This window comes from Phyllobates terribilis, unplaced genomic scaffold (genome assembly GCF_046119375.1).
Source record: "Phyllobates terribilis strain yellow unplaced genomic scaffold, ASM4611937v1 Scaffold_1__5_contigs__length_1240528914, whole genome shotgun sequence".
Classification (NCBI taxonomy): domain Eukaryota; kingdom Metazoa; phylum Chordata; class Amphibia; order Anura; family Dendrobatidae; genus Phyllobates; species Phyllobates terribilis.
Genome location: NW_027362761.1, coordinates 569,385,613 through 569,404,044, shown reverse-complemented (window position 1 = coordinate 569,404,044; position 18,432 = coordinate 569,385,613). Strand labels below are relative to the sequence as shown.

The 18,432-nt window shown below is 37.2% G+C and overlaps 1 protein-coding gene across 2 annotated transcripts in view; it reads right to left on the bottom strand.

Moving 5' to 3' along the window:
• Positions 1 to 1,969: 1,969 nt before the first annotated feature.
• ONECUT2 (one cut homeobox 2) overlaps positions 1,970 to 18,432 on the bottom strand; it is a 64,736-nt gene continuing 48,273 nt past the window's right edge. The window contains exons 2-3 of one of the 2 annotated variants that reach the window (XM_073681030.1): positions 10,927 to 10,956; positions 1,970 to 6,754 (exon numbers count right to left, since the gene is read on the bottom strand). In XM_073681030.1, the coding sequence (XP_073537131.1) occupies positions 6,468 to 6,754; positions 10,927 to 10,956 (317 nt within the window). In that variant the 3' untranslated portion in view covers positions 1,970 to 6,467. The remainder of the gene's footprint in view (positions 6,755 to 10,926; positions 10,957 to 18,432) is intronic. The other variant, XM_073681035.1, reaches the window with a different exon arrangement.

Genomic DNA, 18,432 nt, shown 5'->3' with positions numbered 1-18,432 from the left:
TTATTTAAAAAAAAAATCAAAAACAACAACAAAAAAAAAAACAACATACATCGTTTTCATTATTAAGCGCACCTTCTCGACTATTACAAAAGCACAACCTAGAACGTATAAAGCTTTTTTTTTCTCGAAATCACATTTACTAAAAGAAACAGCGAACCATTTATTACATACGCTATAATAACATTACTCTAAACACTATTATCTATGAGGTATATCTGAGAAAATTCGGTAAGGAAATTGTGCGGTCTACCTGCGTTACATCGCTGCCTATTTTCATTTTAAAGCTTTGAAACCGTAAAAATATCAAGTAAAACAATCTATACACAGTGGTTGACATTGACAAGACTCAGGGATTTCGGGGTAGGAGGAACTTTGGTATTATTAGATTTGCTTTTGGTTTGTTTTTGTTTCTTTTTTTAAAATATTTTTTGTTTTTTTATGGTTTCCTTTGCAGGAAAGTGAATTAATTCCATGTAAAAAAAAAAAATTCTGGTGAAGTTAGCAAAATAGCGAATAGAGGCTGAAGAAATTATTTATTTGGTTCAAGCAAGGCACTCGTACCTACTAACTAAACTACTAAACTCTGTGTATATCTCTATATTGGGGGTAAAACTTTTGCATGAACAAAAAATGACTCCCATGGACCAAACTCTGACAATATGAGGCCACAAATGGAAATGGCATTTTTTATTTGCACTATTTTTTATACCTGACTCTCTAAAATTGTTTGGGGGGGGGGAGAAGTGGGGAATATTTTGGTAAAATCAGGCTATAAATGTAGATAGTAGTCTCCGATACATTTTTTTTAATGATTCTGCAAAATTTTTTCCATTGAAGTTTTGATACTTGTGATTTTTTTATGCATTTGATATTAAAAAAGAAAAAGTTAATATAATAATACTAATCATTATTATTTTTATTTCTGTAGCGCCAACATATTCTGTAGCACTTTGCACTTTACAAGTTAACTTTTGATTTGTACATTTTCATTCTATGAGGAACTGTATACAATTAAAATGGATAATATGGAAAATAGTAGTAATTGTAACATTATATGAATTAATAGTAGTAGCAGCAATAATAATAATGAAAATAATATATTAGTATTATTAAATTATTATTATTGTAATATTAAATCGAATAATAGTAATATAATAGCATTATATTGTTTATTATTATATTATAATCTGTCAATGTAATGAATACTGTATTGTTATTAAAATTATTATAATTATTATTAATAGTAGTGATACATACTATTGTTGAAGTATTATAATTAATAATGATTATTAAAATTATTAAAACATTACAATTGTTATCATTACTATTAATGTTGTTTATAATATTTTAATATTATTACTATATTATTAATAATATTATTTATTAGTATTAAAACATTATGAGTATATTAACTTATTATTATTGTTGTTAAAATAGTATTATTATTATAGTAATTTTAAAATAAATTCAATTAATAGTAGTAATAATAATAATAATTAAATATTGATCATAATATTAAAATATCATTATGACTGTTAAAAGAATACTAATAATATTAATATAATAATAATTATTATTATTAGTTTAACAGCCGTAATTATATTTGATTTTTATGAATATATTTTCATTATTATGTAATACTTATAATACTAATACTTATTATTATTACTAATATTAATTGATTTAATGTTACAATTACTATAATAAAATAGTATTCATAATATTCAAATATCATTATGACTGTTAAAATACTAATAATATTAATATTATAATAATAATTATTATTTTAACAGCCGTAATGATATTTGATTTTTATGAATATATTTTCATTATTATGTAATAATAATACTTATTACTATTACTAATATTAATTGATTTAATGTTACAATTACTATAATAATAATAAAACATTATTCATAATATTCAAATATCATTACGGCTGTTAAAATATTAAGAATATTTAGTTTGTTATGTTTTTATTTATTTGGATATTTAATGGACCATAGAAGAAATATTGACTTTTTTTGTGTTTTTCATATTTTTTTATTTTTATTTCCAATATTTTCAAAATTGTAAAATGCTGGGGTGGGTTTATTATCGTGCCTTCTGCATGTACAACTTTGCTTGATACAAAAAAATATGAATCTGTTTGCTTACTTAGGCATTTATGTATATTCGTCTTGCTTTCACACAGAATTTTCTTTGGGGTATCCAAGCTACAGCTGTATATATGTAAAATAAAATGGACTTCATCTGGCGGAAGAACGGCTAAGACTAATCCGCCATTCCTTACACTCGTGTCTCACACCGAAGGAGAGAGGAATCTTGAAAACGGAGCAGATGCTGGCAGTAGACCGCACAAGTGAAACAAATCTTTGGTATCTTTGGTATCATCAACACGATTTAAGTTACAAAAGGAAAAAAGTCAGTGAGGTAGCCTACTTTTGGTTCTCACTAGGAATAGATTTTTTTTTCTTATAACACACATAGTTCATTCTTGGAAGCAGCTAGTTTTAGGGTTTTCTCTCTCTCTCTTTTGTTTTTTTTTTGGTTTGGAATGTTTTTGTATTTTTTGTTTCTCTCGAGCTTATAGAAGAAGCTGGAAAAATAGAGTTTTCTGAAAAAAAAAAAAAGTCTTTGGTAAAGAAAAAGAGTAGTGTTGTTGTATTGTTTTCCAAGTTTATAACTTTCAAGCCATGATCCATGCTTGTCTAAAAACATCACTTGTTCTGGTCAAACAAAATAACTTAGTGCTTCAGTAGTATTTTTAAATAAAAAATATAAACTATACAAGCGAAACCTTCTCCAAGGAAGCGGAATAATAAATTAAATAAATAACTTGCCCTATGACATCAAAATGTCCCAAAAAAAAATATTTTTTTTCCCATTTGCTAACAAAATAGTCGAATAACTTAAATTAATTACAGATCATAAAAAGACAGTTTAAAATTAAATACCATTTTTGGAAAACTTTTTTTGGTTCTTTTTTGTAACCTGTATTGTCCCTGTGTGTAACAGAGTTTAAGTACTTTATAAAGTGTGATATAATAAGACTAAAAAGAAAAACATTTTTGATGCTTTTTTTTTACCATTTACACTTAATTTAAGATGAAAATTAACTACAAATTATTACAGGATAAATACCAATACATTTTACAAAAAAAAAGGAACAAATTATATTACTATATAGCATTTTGGAAAAAGATTTAAAATCTTGGGTAATTAGTTAAATTATAATAAATTAAATATTATATCAATTATAATAAATAAACACAAGCCAATGTAACCAAAAAATTGTTTCCAAATCCTAAAAAATATTTTTTTTTTTCCGACAAGCAATTACGGTAATATTTTTTTTTTTTTACACTACATAGGGTCTTTCTGGATTTCAAATACCTTGTCTGTAATTCTGTAATGTAGAAAGGACACAAGCAGGTTTGAGTATTTTGGGTTTTTTTTCCTGCTGGTTTAGTTATTGACAGGTCTTTGGATTTAGCTATTGTTAACAGAGATTTAAATAAAGCTATTCAACCATATGAAATAAACACATTCCTTTGTTCTTTCATGAATAATTAAACAATAACCAAGATATCTTGAAAGTTGAACTCATCTTGGCTGTGCCCATGATATTAACGGCCAGGCTTTGCGTAAGATGTTGGGATACTAGACATGGATACTAGCTCATGGTTAAGGGAACAACCAGAAAAAGAAAAAAAAAATACATTGTATTAAACTTGGTATCGGAACAGCGAGGGAGGAGCAATACTTATCTTTGGTGTTCTTTGTAGTTCTCAGTACTGTTCCGCCCCCTCGGAACCCACCCAAGTTATATCATCAACTAGAGTGTTCCTTAAAGGATTAATCCCATAATTGCTGTCCACGATGTGTTTAATGAAATTGTGACATCTTATATTTTTCCTAATTTAGCATTTTTTGTAAGGTATGGAAAATTAATAATAATAATTATAAAATTTCAAAAACATTTCTCAGGTTTTAAAAAAAAAAAAAATAATAATACTCTACTCAGATTAACATTTGAACAACTTGTTTTCATTGGACATTTATAATTAATGTAAAATTAATAAATAAGAAAAAAAATATATGCAAATCTGAAATTAAAAGATATAATTTTTGTTTGTAAAATGTTCCAGCTGCCTTTAGAAATATGAAAATAAATTAAAATTGTACTGATTTCGGTGTATTTACCATAACCACCAATTTTTTTGGGTGAAGATATTTTTGAATGTCAGATAGGAATTTTAGTCATGGAATTAGCAAATTTGGCACAGGTCAGCTATTTTGTGAGCCAAGCAATCCTTAGCCTATCTCATGGTCAGATACCGGTGCCCACAAGGGCTATAACCTGTGATCAGTGATTGCATAATCATCCCAGCCACAAAAAATAGCTGCCATCATTGTGTTTCTACAACCAGCTTGTTCTTACGAAGCCATCCTCTTCTTTACTATCCCAACATCTTAGGCCCCGAATCTATGGTCATGAGTTATTCTAAGTGGAAATATACACTGTGTAATGTGGAACAAAACAGTTTCTTTGTTCAAGAAGATAAAAGTGCCACTAACAAAGCTTACTGATGGCACTTGAAACCATTAAGCCATGCAAGACGACAAATATGAACTGAAAACAAAAAGTTGTGAGAACTCATCTTTGGTATTGCAGCTGTTGAGGTTCATGTCGGTCAATTCCTTGTTCTTTGAAAAAACTGCATAGGCACAAAATAAAGACAATCTTCAACTTTAAGAGGACTAAGTTGTTAGATGAAGCAGCGAGCACATACTGTAGATTTACTTTATTTTTTTCGGTCGCATTTTTTTTTTCCTTCCAACCCTTTGTAAACCCCTATTTCAGAGACCTGCTTCCTAAGGTGTGTAAGATGTCTATCCAAACACAGTGTGTTGATACTTTTCCTGACGTGCTTCCTTTCTTTCGATGGAACAGTTTTTTTGGTTTTTTTTTGTTTCAGAAGAATTAGGTGCAGAAAAAAAGTTTCTTTGGTTTCGATTAAGTAGTACATAAAAAAAACAGTCTCAAGTGTCTTTAAAGGAATATTATAGCCTTTGGCTTTAGCTTTGGAACACAGACTCGAGTTTTCAAGGACAGGGCCATCCACTGGTAAAACGCTAACACAAAATATTGGAACGTTGGATTTTATTTTGAGGAACGTCTATCAAACAGGAAAGGCTGGGGGTCCACAGAGACATTGAATATTTTTGGGGTTTTCCGTAGAGTAAACTTCCGAAAAGAAAAACACAAAACATAAACTGGAGGGGTGTAAGCTATCTGGTTTTCTGAAGTAATCACAGTATGCTTAGGCTGTAAAACTTTTTTGTTTTACTTTTTCTTTGGTTAGTCATGTTTTTGGTTCTTTGGTGTGTGCGGTACCTTCTTTTCCAGATAGAATGAAAGTAAATGAAGAAGGACATAAATGAAAGACGGTTTCGGTGGCACTGAGTCCTGTACTTAGACCTGACACTATCAGGTAAAACAAATGAACATTAAAAAAAATAATATTTTTGTTATCTATCCATCTCCATTAAATAGACAGACAAAAAAAACTAAAATAGATGGAATTACGGAAAAAAAAAAAAAAAAATAATAATAATAATGATTAAAAAGAAGGAATAAAATCTACTGTGCACTTAAGATGTCTCCTGAGTAACTATTGTATCCTAAAAAAAATACATGAATCATGTAAAGGATTATATAAGATTATGTACTGAGGAAATTAAAGTAACGGCGGCAAATATTTCTTGGATCTCTATAAATGAATGTCCTTTTGTGCTTAACACTGTACTTTTACAATTGTACTTGTGTGGATTGAGTGAATTGGCTGTAATTAATACGGCTGTAAGATGGACCTTACTAAATGAAATCGTAAGGTAAAACGAAAAAATGAAGAAATAAAAAAAATATGACATAAAGGTAAATTAAAAACATAAAAATAAGTCTTGGAATTTTTGACATTGTGCTCAATTATGGCCTTTGTGTAGGACTGATCGAAGAGATGTTTTCGTAGAACTCTTGTGCTATGGATAGAGTTGGATGACAACCAGTATTGTGTTTTGCTGGCTCACATGTTAAACCAGATGTCATGGTCTGATGGGCATGAGACTTGTAATGATCTGAGTGTTACTTGGGATTTCCAACGACTGTCAAGATGTAGACTGCTTGGAAGATGTCAAGAATTAGTTTGCCGACCAGATGGACTGTCTTTATCACATCCATAGTTCCCAATGGCAGATGAAGGTTGCTAGTCACAACATAGGGGATCCCACGTGAAATTTTTGATTTTTTTGTTTGAGCCCAGAAGGATTTATCACAAATACGCAGATTGTCACCAGTGAATGGCCCCACTAATAACAACAAAAATATATTATATATATCCTCTTTTCTCTCTCTTTTTTTTTGGTAGAGTTGAGTTGTGCCCACTAAGAAGCCATTATCCCCCTCATGCTTTGGTACAAGTGCTGGAGTTTGAAGAACTTCCCCCTGTACTTAAATCGTCCTGCCATTTTTCCAGGCTCCGCCTTCTGGCGTTCATGAAGAAGTTACTGACTGTAGTGAGTTCCAAGCCCAACTGCTGGGAAATAGTGATTTGCATTTCTTTGGACGGGCGCTTGTTTTCTTTAAAGATGGCAAAAAGTGTTCTTCTTTGGAGATCTGTGAAAACTAGGCGGGATTTCTTCTGTGAGTTGTTTCTGTCTTTGTTCGGTTCTTGCTCTTTGCGTTTACATGCTTTGAGAATGAGAAAAAAAAAATGAAAGGATTAATCTTTCAGTAATCATTGGGTTGTCTAATAACTAAAACTACATTATACCCACAGATACAAAACATTGGGAACTAAGTATAATAGGAATTTTTGACAAATCTCTAATTTATATCCTGGAAGGATATACCATATATAGAGGATGATGGTCAAAAAGCTCCAGGTAGACTTACAGTTCCTTCACATTCAGAAGAATTTTCGACTACTATAAAAGAATGCAAAAATATAGCCAGGTCTAAATGAAGAACGATCGGGAGACCAATCAAAGAATTAAAAAAATGTAAGAAAACTACAAAAAGACCCAAAGTCTCAAATAAGCTAAAAACAATACAAAACTATTTCAGAAATAATACAAGTCGCTTGTTAAAGGGTATGTACCAGGATTAGATGTCCCCCCCCCCCCCTAACCATAGAGTAGGGAATAACTTTTAGATTGCTTTGAGATATGACCACTGGGACCCCACACATCCTGAGAATGGGGTTGGTCACAGAACTCCTAATAAAAATGGATGGAGCCGAGATGCACAAGCTCGACCTCTTGAGAGCCCAGTTCTCAGGATCAGTGGGGGTCCCAGCGATCAAACCCCCAGAGATCAGGAAGTTTAGTCCTATCCCATAGATAGAGGGCAATTTCTTCTCTTGGTAAATATAGAAACATTTGACTGCTTCCCTCTTGGTCAAAAATATCCATCTTTTCACATATAATACCAGTTATTGGTTATGAAACATTGCATAAAATAATTTAAAATTGCCAATAAATTAATTTTTTGATCAAGGGAATTTTTTGTAGTTCTTGTGCCTTAACTTTTTTTTTTGTTACAAAACCACATGAATCTGATAGCAAGTGATGGAATCAGTGACTGCGTGGTCTATGAACAACATTCTACATATATTTCGCTTGGGTTACTCCAAGCTAGCAGTCGTACACTCGACACTTTAGAACAAGTATGCACACCACACCACATAACATTATATTACATTACGAAAATAATGAGCTTTACCAGTAGGGTAAGTAAATCGCTCCTAACAGATAACTCATATAAGATGATCATGAGCTGTGGAGTAAACTACTAAGACACCAGGACCAAAACACCATACTTCTAGTTCGCCAGGGGCAATCATTTTGGACAATAGACCATAGGTTTTATTCATTCACCCCAAGATGGACTCAGACACACGTGATCAATGATCATGGAGGTTTTGGTTATACATGTTTAGGGTACTTTTGAGGCCAAGTTGTGGTAGGTGTTATATAAATAAACCTGCATGGTTACAAATTACAAACAAACCCGTAGTCATGTGTTATGCTCTTCCATTGCCCGCTATTCCTCTGTTGGTAAAGCACCCCATACGCAGTGGATAAAAATGAGAAAAGCATTTGAAGATGGTCCCAAATACATCACAGACTAGATTGACCGATATTGGATATTTTCCACCAATGATGTATCCAGTGCTGATCAGTCGCTGAAAAAAATCCAACATGCCCAACCAGCATTTTGAGTGACTACGAACGTTTATAGGTCAATCATCAGTCAAAACAAATGATCGTGTTTCACCGATCCAACCGATGATCATCCATTAAGATCTAAATAGGACTTGTCTTTTTAGATTTATCTAATGTGCATGATGGTGCCAGTGCTGGTCATTGGTCGAAAAAATTCAACATGCCCGACCAGTGCTTTAGTGATTACGAAAGTTCAATGGTCAATCATTGGTTGAAATAAATGATTGCCTGTTTCACCAAATCAGCTGATGATCTTCCATCATGGTCGAAATAACACATTTCATTCTAGGTTAATCTAATGTGCATGATGATGCCAGAGTTGAACATTGGCTGAAAAAAAATCCAACACGTGCAACCAGCATTTTGAGTCATTAGGAACATTAATCGGTCAATCATCGGTCGAAACAAATAATCTTCTGTTTCGCCGAATCAGCCGATGATCTTCCATTATGGTCGAAATAAGCCATTTAATTTGATATTTATCTAATTTGTAAAGGCTCCCTTAGTAATAAGTGTAGGCAGAGGGAGTGAAGTAACACATGACTGCAGGATCAGACTACAAAGAGTTTATTTGTAGTCTGTAACCATGGAGACACATAAGTCAGCATTGCATATTTATACACAAAATGGTAGAAGATAGTTTTTTTGGCTTCATTTTTTATTCTACATTCTATGGAGCAATGAAAAGTTTCTAAAGAGGTGAAAAAAATCTGTCCCATTCGCATATTTTCAATACAGCGCACATAGACATAAGCATCCTGGCGTGGAATCCTGCTTTTAGTGCTTTGCTGAACTCCACCAGTTTATTTTTATCAGGCATTTCGGTAATTCAGCTGGAATATGGGGAAGGAAGAGCTTTCAGCCTCTTAGAAATGCTCTTTATGGCTGTTAGTGGATCTCTCGCAAGAAGTATACGTTATATAAAGCAGACATATATATAGACCAAAGAGATCCAATGACTAATGGACTCTTTTATGTCCTTAAAAGCAGAACTTTGTAGTAAAATGAGATTTTCTAACTGCCGACACTTGCTAAGGACGACAACAAAGCCACGATAAAGGGCAGTAACTGTGGAAAGGTAAAATGAAAAAAAATACTATGAAAAAGGCCCGGAAATAAAATCGTCCGAGTTCTTCTCTTCAGTGTATTAGTTGCCTATATTGATAAGTGGGTGAGAGCCATTATAGGGACTTTATAGGGTCGGTATGGTGCGGAGATGACCATTATTGCATAATTTTATTCTTTTGCCATGGTTTTACCACAATTTTGGGTCATGTATAGAGATAAGCGAACCCGAACTTAAAAGTTTGGGGTTCGCACCAGATAGTTAAGAGTATGGTGCTAAACGCCGAGCACGGGCTTCTCCGAGAAGTCGGTTGCAATGTTCAGAGTTCCGGGGGAAGTCCGGGAAGAGAGAGAGAATTTTCCATCTCAAAAGTTAGGGTCTCTATTTTTTTTAATGAGGTTCTGGTTCAAGTTCGTGTACAGTTCTGGTACCTGAACTGAATTTTGGAATAAAGTTCGGGGTGGGTACCAGAACCCGAACATCCACGGGTCCGCTCATCCCTAGTCTTATAGTAATGGCGCCGACCACGTGATACCAGCTGATGTGAATTTATCCAATGACTTAACCCCAACTTGTAGGTTCAACACCTCCCCCACCACCAACCAGGAAATCTTGCTGCAATGTATGACATAGTCAAAGTCAAAAAGAGGTTTTGTTATGTAAACTTCCCATCCAGATTTTGGCATTCTGTATTTTAGTAATCGAGATGTTGGTAAGTATGTGTGTGATTGGTATAAAAGATATTAAAGGAGGTGTCCGCTACTTTCACATTGATGCCCTATCCAATGTATGATCGGCCTGGGTCCCGCAAGTGGCACCACCGCCGATCAGCTGTTATCGGGCCGGCGGCGGCCAAGCACCGCAGGCAAGGACTTCCGGCCGCCGGCTGCGGCCGCCGGCGCCGAAGACAGCTGAGCGGCGGGGGTGCCGCTTGCGGGACCCAGGCCGATCATACATTGATGCCCTATCCTACAGATAGGGCATCAATGTGAAAGTAGTGGACAACTTCTTTAAGTAAAACATAAGAACATTTGTTAAAATAACCACACGATCATCCAAAACTATCGTTGTCGCCCATAGCAACCAATTAGAGAGCAGCTTTCATCTTGTAATCTGCTCTTGAAACATGAAATCTTCCCTGTGCCAGTTTTTATGGTCCATAGGAACCAATCACATTGTTGCTTTCATTTTTCAAGAGCAGAGTGGGAAATGAAAGCTGCTCTCTGATTGGTTGCTATGGGCAATAAAGACAGTTTCTACTATATATTCCCTACGGGGCACTCAGTGCTACTCTTTATTGTCCATAGAAACAAATCACAGCGTGATGGTTGCTATGGACAACAAAGATAGTTTTTTTTAATAAACCTGCACTGAAATTCTAGTTGATGGGATGAGATTTATGAAAATTGTCTAAAAAAACCCCCACCCCTCTTTGTTGCCCCTCATAACGTAACTATGTGGTAGAGATTTGGCCCAATAATGCCGCGACAAGTGCCAGTCATCATGCCCCTTCCAAAAAAAAACATATATACTAAATACAAAAGCCTGGTAGTAGAAGAACGAGCACTTACAGGATTTCATGAAACTGGAGAATTCTGGAGCTGCGCAGTAACATCAAGTATAAATATGGAAAGAAAAAAAAATAGAATTAAAACGTGTCGTAATGTGAATATATTACATTTTAATGTACATGAAAGATTATGGGGGGTGGAAATCTGTCAACTTGGGCAATGGCAGTTAAATAATGAATAAAAATCAATTCAAAGGGGTTTTCCCAATATAGTAAGTAATCTGGAGGATACATTACTGATCGCTGGGTGGTCCGACCTCTGGGACCCAATAATGGGGCTCTGGAACCCAGGAATAAGCTCGGCAGAGCCACGTGGTGAAAGAAGCAGAGGTGCACATGGTCAACCCCTGCAGAGACACGTGTGGCATCCATTTTTTACAAGGATACCACACGTGCCCATTATAACCTATGCTGCTGTGCACATGTCCGTGTTTTTACACAAACCGTGTGTCCGTGCAAGCCTCACGGAGACATGTCTGTTCTCTACTGGCAGCATGGATGACAAGGGCCAATACAAGGCTGTCCGTCCGTGACAAACACGTATAGCACATGGTTGCCATCCGTGTATCATCCGTGTGCTGTCCGTGTTTAACAATGAGAAGTATAGCAGAAGTTTAGTAATTCAATTCTTTCTTTATCCAGATCGGAAAAACACTGATAGTAAAAACTAAAACGCGGATGACACACTGATGGTAAAAACGGACACACTGATGATACACTGATGGAAAACACTGATGGCACCAGCACCGTTTTTTCACTTATGTGTTTAAACACAGACGTGTGAAAGAGGCCTAAAGCAGAGATGAGCCCGCTCCAACGCTGCAGAGCCACAAACTGAATGAAGCAGAGGTGCACAGGCTCGATCTCTGCAGAGCCACATCCTGAATGGAGCAGAGGTGCACCGGCTCGATCTCTGCAGAGCCACATCCTGAATGAAGCAGTGGTGCACCGGCTCGATCTCTGCAGAGCCACATCCTGAATGAAGCAGAGGTGCACCGGCTCGATCTCTGCAGAGCCACATCCTGAATGAAGCAGTGGTGCACAGGCTCGATCTCTGCAGAGCCACATCCTGAATGAAGCAGTGGTGCACAGGCTCGATCTCTGCAGAGGCACATCCTGGATGAAGCAGAGGTACGCATGCTCAACCTCTGAATAGCCACATCCTGAATGGAGCAGAGGTGCACAGGCTCGATCTCTGCAGAGCCACATCCTGAATGGAGCAGAGGTGCACAGGCTCGATCTTTGCAGAGCCACATCCTGAATGAAGCAGAGGTGCACAGGCTCGATCTCTGCAGAGGCACATCCTGAATGAAGCAGTGGTGCACATGCTCGATCTCTGCAGAGGCACATCCGGAATGAAGCAGAGGTACGCACGCTCAACCTCTGAATAGCCACATCCTGAATGAAGCAGAGGTGCACAGGCTCGATCTCAGCAGAGCCACATCCTGAATGAAGCAGTGGTGCACATGCTCGATCTCTGCAGAGGCACATCCTGGATGAAGCAGAGGTGCACAGGCTCGATCTCAGCAGAGGCACATCCTGAATGAAGCAGTGGTGCACATGCTCGATCTCTGCAGAGGCACATCCTGGATGAAGCAGAGGTACGCATGCTCAACCTCTGAATAGCCACATCCTGAATGAAGCAGAGGTGCACAGGCTCGATCTCAGCAGAGCCACATCCTGAATGAAGCAGTGGTGCACATGCTCGATCTCTGCAGAGGCACATCCTGAATGAAGCAGTGGTGCACATGCTCGATCTCTGCAGAGGCACATCCTGAATGAAGCAGTGGTGCACAGGCTCGATCTCTGCAGAGGCACATCCTGGATGAATCAGAGGTACGCATGCTCAACCTCTGCATAGCCACATCCTGAATGAAGCAGAGGTGCACAGGCTCGATCTCAGCAGAGCCACATCCTGAATGAAGCAGTGGTGCACAAGCTCAACCTCTGCATAGCCACATCCTGAATGAAACAGAGGTGCACAGGCTCAATCTCAGCAGAGCCACATCCTGAATGAAGCAGTGGTGCACAAGCTCAACCTCTGCATAGCCACATCCTGAATGAAGCAGAGGTGCACAGGCTCGATCTCAGCAGAGCCACATCCTGAATGAAGCAGTGGTGCACAAGCTCAACCTCTGCATAGCCACATCCTGAATGAAACAGAGGTGCACAGGCTCGATCTCAGCAGAGCCACATCCTGAATGAAGCAGAAGTGCACATGCTCAACCTTTGCAGAGGCACATACTGAATGAAGCAGAGTTGCGAATGCAAGACCACTGCAGAGCCACATCCTGAATGAAGCAGAGTTGCACATGTTCTACCTCCGCTTCATTTATTGTCTATGGGACTGCAGGGGAAATCCAAGTATTTTTAGAGAACCCTAGACAATGAAGGGAGCAGAGACCGAACATGCGAACCTCCATACCATTCAAGAGGGGAAGGGGCTCTGCAGACAGATGCTGGGTTCCAGAATTCCATTTGGGGGAACAAAACCCCATTGATCACTAAGGTTTCCTTTATCTTATACATGGAGAACAACTTACTATATTGGGAATAGCCCTTTAAAGGTCAACTGGTACTTTTTTTTTTTTTTTGCATCTATCTGCAGGGGTAACAGGTATGCACATCCATAATATAATATGTATAAATGTATTGTATATTATTATATATTGCATAACTCCAGACATTTGAAACCCAAATTGTGAATTAAGTTCTGTCCAGAACCCCCACCCCTTTACCTTTCCTCCACCCTACAAAAAAAACTACAAATGGGATAAATATTTCTAGTATGGGAAGGAAAATAAGTATAGCCAACAATACCGATGTGTCCCCGGCTGGATATATCACTTCGATTGACTTGAGCTGAAGGAAGGAGCTCACTCCTTAGTTGACCAGAATGATTTATGGCCATAAGATGATGGTTAAAGGACTGAAAGAGGGTGGTGGGGAATGTTGCACCATGTTTGCTAACAGACATATATATGGAAAGTCGTTAATAATTGCATGCAGCTTCCAGGAAGAGCCGGCCTGTGACTGCCCATTACTATTAATAAATCACTATATGCTCCATTGTGGTGCAAACGCTCTCAAGGTTGTAGGGGGTCTTTTTATTATATCTCTTTCAAAGATTGTGAAAGCGTAATCCTTTCACGGCTAAATGTAAAGTGACCACATCGGCAGTCTAACATATGGGACGGGCACATAGTATCACAAAACAAGGGCCTTGGGGTCACCCATTTTTTTAGTAAAATAATTTCTCATCATTGATTTTGTCACTTTTTTGCCATAAAATATTCATCAAAATCAATAATTCTAATAGTAATAACAATAATATTACATTCATTTGTATGTCATATAACAACTAGATTATTACATTCAGACCCTTCACTGAAAATCCCCAAATTTCTAAAAGCATCATCTTTTCATTTTCGTCTTATGTCATGACCAATCTTGTCCGTCTGGATTTACAGATCGGCCTTGTTAACTTAAAGAAAACATGTCATAACTTGCCATAAATATGTAATTTTGTACCTGGTGTAAATGCCGCTGTTGTCCTGAATCCGGCGATGTTTTTCGGTTGTTCCTGCTCCTCTCCGTTCCCGAGAAATGGACCCCTTTTCCCTGTAAGTAAATTTAATCTTTTAAGACAACTGGGTATGGTCCTCGAGAAGACTTTAATAGAAAGTTAAGGACTACGCCCACTTGGCTAACAGGACTAGATTTACAAACAGGTAAGAGGGGGCCATTGCTTAAGAACGGAAAGGCGCAGGAACAAAAGAAAAACAAGGCCGGATTCGGTAGATTGGGGGCATTTTACACCAGATAAAAAAAAATAAAATTCCTACAACTACTTAATGACCTATGATGAACATTTTCGCCATAGATTGCGAAGAAAACTTCAGGCAGATGCTGGCTGTGTTACATAGCTGGCATCTGGCTGTAAATGCAGCGATCAGAGCTTGCTCTGATTGTTGCAGTTTAATCATTTAAATGCTGCAGACAATCTCTGACATCATTGCCGATGTATACAATCACGGTGAACCGATGGATTACTGTGGGTGCCGGGGGCCTGCTGAAGACTGAAGCAACTGCTATGTAAGCCCTCCTGTGAAGAATAGGAGTACTGCAAATTCAAGTCCCCTAAGGGGACTAAAAAATACAGTAAAAAAAAATTAGTTTTAAAAAATATATAAAAAGAAAACAGAAAAACACTTCCCTTTACCCCTCTGAAATTAAGGAAAATTAAAAAATACATATTTGACATCATAATGTCAAAAAAAGATCTAATACATCAAAATTTAGAATTATTTAAGCTATGTTTAAGGAAGAGAAAAGAGAGATGCCAAAACTGCCATTTTTCGGTTGTTGCACTTTACGGGAAAAAAAAAAAGAAGTAATATAGAGCTCAAAATGTCATATGTCCCCCAAAATGATATCAATAAAAATAGTGACTCAGGACACAAAAAATAAAATGAAAAATTAAACTGTTATCGGTCTCGGAAAATGAAGACACAAACAAATTTTTTTTTTGTTTTACAAATTTCAGAACATTTTTTTCAACAATAAAATAATTCAATAAAAATGGAAAAGACTGGTATCGCCTGAACTGGAGAATTATGTATCCAGGTCATTTTTACCATACAATAAATGGCGTAAAAACAAAACCCATTAAACAATGGCGTAATTGTGTTTTGTTTTTTATTTGTTTGTAATTTCACCACACTTGGATTTTTTTTCCTGTTTTCCCGTGTTTTGCACGATAAAATGTATGGTGTCTTTCAAAACTACAACTTGTCTCACAAAAAAAGCAAGCCCTCATATGTCGATGGTAAAATGAAAAAGTTATGATCGTAGAACAAGCCAAGGAATAAACAAAAGCATAAAAACAAAAAAATTCTAGGTTACTTTAGGGAATCGTTAAGCAGGTTTTTAATACCCTTTCTGGGAGCAGCATGATGTATGGGCAGAGACCCTGATTCCAACGATGGGCTACTTACTGGGCTACTAGCTGCAGTTTTGATAAAATCACAGTTTTTTTTTGTTGCAGATCTAGCAGTTCACTAAATGCTGAGCTCTGTATAACCCCACCCACACCACTGATTGGTTAATTTCTGTGTACACTGTGGATAGGCAGAACGCTGCCAATCAGTGGTGGGAATGTGGTAGCAGGTTTACTAGCCCTCTAGCGATAATCTCCTGCTGATGAAACAGTGATTTTATCAAAACTACAGCAAGCAGCCCAGTAAATGACACATCATTGGAATCAGGGTCTCTGTCTCTATATTATTCTGCTCTCATATAAGGTGGCAAAAACCAGCTGACAGATTCCCTTTAAGGGGTTGAATACTACAATACTAGACACAGCCCAAGGCCAACATTACAGCTTCCACAGACTCATCAGTCAGCATTTTCTAGACAGCTGAAAGACTAAACTGCCTAGTTATGCTGTGATATATCTTATGCATAACTATGTAATAATAACCCCTAACTTGTGGCCCTCAGGAACCTGTTTCTGTGACTCTGTGGCAGTTACACCAAGCTGGGAGCCATATCACAGAATTGTGCCTGTTTGAACCCTCCTGTTTGTTTTTTCCATCTTGTGTTTTGCGGTCACGTGACCATCTGCCTTTGTATTCCAGTTCCGCCCTTTTGGCTGTGCTGGACTTCAGTGTTGTTTTACAGTTTTGCTAGCCAGGTGCTTCAGTGTCCTTCTCTGTCAGTTCGCTTGGTCCTTCTGGGACCTCTAGTACCTTTTTGTCAGTTTGTCTTTTTGTGTTCTGCAACAACTTTCTCTGTTCAGGAGGTGTCCCATTTTTTGTTCCAGTCCTTAGTTCTTTTAGGGACCCCTTCCCTTTATTCTATAGGTCTTCGTTCAGACTAGCCGAGGACTTAGGCGGGTCCGTTCGCTAGGAACAGGCTGTCCGCTACATCGTAGGGATTCAGCTTAGTCTTACTGTAGGGACAGCTTTCCCCTTCTTTCCTTAGTACACGTTGCAGATCATAACAGTGCCACAGTAACGATAAAAAAGGTCCTCTTTTCTAAGTAACCACCTCGGCCTTTTGCTGTGTTATATGTAAAACAAAGCAAAGAAAGGAGGAGCATAATCTACTTAATCCCTCCCCCGAGGGGCAGGAGAACCTTATTATATCTGCAAAATAGGGTTATCATGATAAAAAGTATAGTTGGGGTATGATTACTGAGAGTAAAGCTTGGAATATTTCTATTTTAGTTTTTCTCATGTTCAGTGTGACCAAAAGTGGATGCTTATATTTGACTATAGTTCTCGAGCTAATAAAAGTTTGTGGATTTATTTAGTGTATTAAATACTTGATATTCACCAGCATTGCACTGATGATAATAGCTAAACTTATTGAACTATTATAGTGGGGCATAATTATCAAAACTGTGTAATTCTTAGACAATACACACAACTAGACAATATTAAAATGTGCCAGATGTCACGATTCCACCACGCACAGTGTCCTAAGGACATAGTGATTGACAGCTCAGCCCCCTAAAGGATCAGGGGCGTGCTGGATTGGCGGTGTTGTGGGTGACAGCACAGTCGTCCAATCAAATGCAGGGGCGTGTTGGGCTGTCAGTGTTGTGAGTGACAGCTCAGCTGTAAAATCTAGCCAGGCCTGCGGGGTTTGCTTGTTCAGGGTTATTACCTGGCTATTTAGCTTGCTGGCAATCATTGCCAGTTGTAGCCTTGCTCATTGGTGTGCTTGCTCTGCGCTCTGATCTTTGTTGTCAGACCTTGGATTTGCCTTTTTGATTACTCGTTTGTATTAACCCTTTTGCTTTTGCCTTTTACGTACTCTGACCTTAGTTGCCTGACCCCGGACTTTGCATTAGACTATTGGTTTGTCTTAACCCATATATCTTTGACGTACTCTCCTGCCATTTGACCTCAGACTCCTTGACTTTCCCATCTCACGGCTTGTCCGTGAGAAGTGACTCGGTGTCACACCAGATTTATCTAAGTGGTTCATGTTATCTAATGTTAAGACTGCCTAGTCTAAGTTTACACCGCCCGTTAGTTGGCGTACTTTGTGCTAGACTTGTTGTGGCACAATTTTGGCGCATTGTGTCACACGTTAAGCCACACTCCTTTTTAGTGAGTGACCCAGGTGCCCCACAACACACTTTGCGCCAGGCACACTACCCCACAGAAATACTTTACTATTTTTCATTATGCCATACTATACAATATTGTACTGTATGAAATTCTGCTATATATTACTATATAATATTACATTATCCTATGTTATACCATTTATTGTACAATTCTACATTATATTGTATTATAGTCTGCAATACTGAACCATAATATATCACACTACGCTACATTGATTTACATTATGCTGTTGAGTCTTATGCTATGTGATATTATACTACGTTATTCTGTGCTATGTTATACTATGTTATGCTGCTTTTCTGCATTATTTTACATATTGCGATAGTATATTTTTCTATATGTTATACTATACTACAGTATACAAA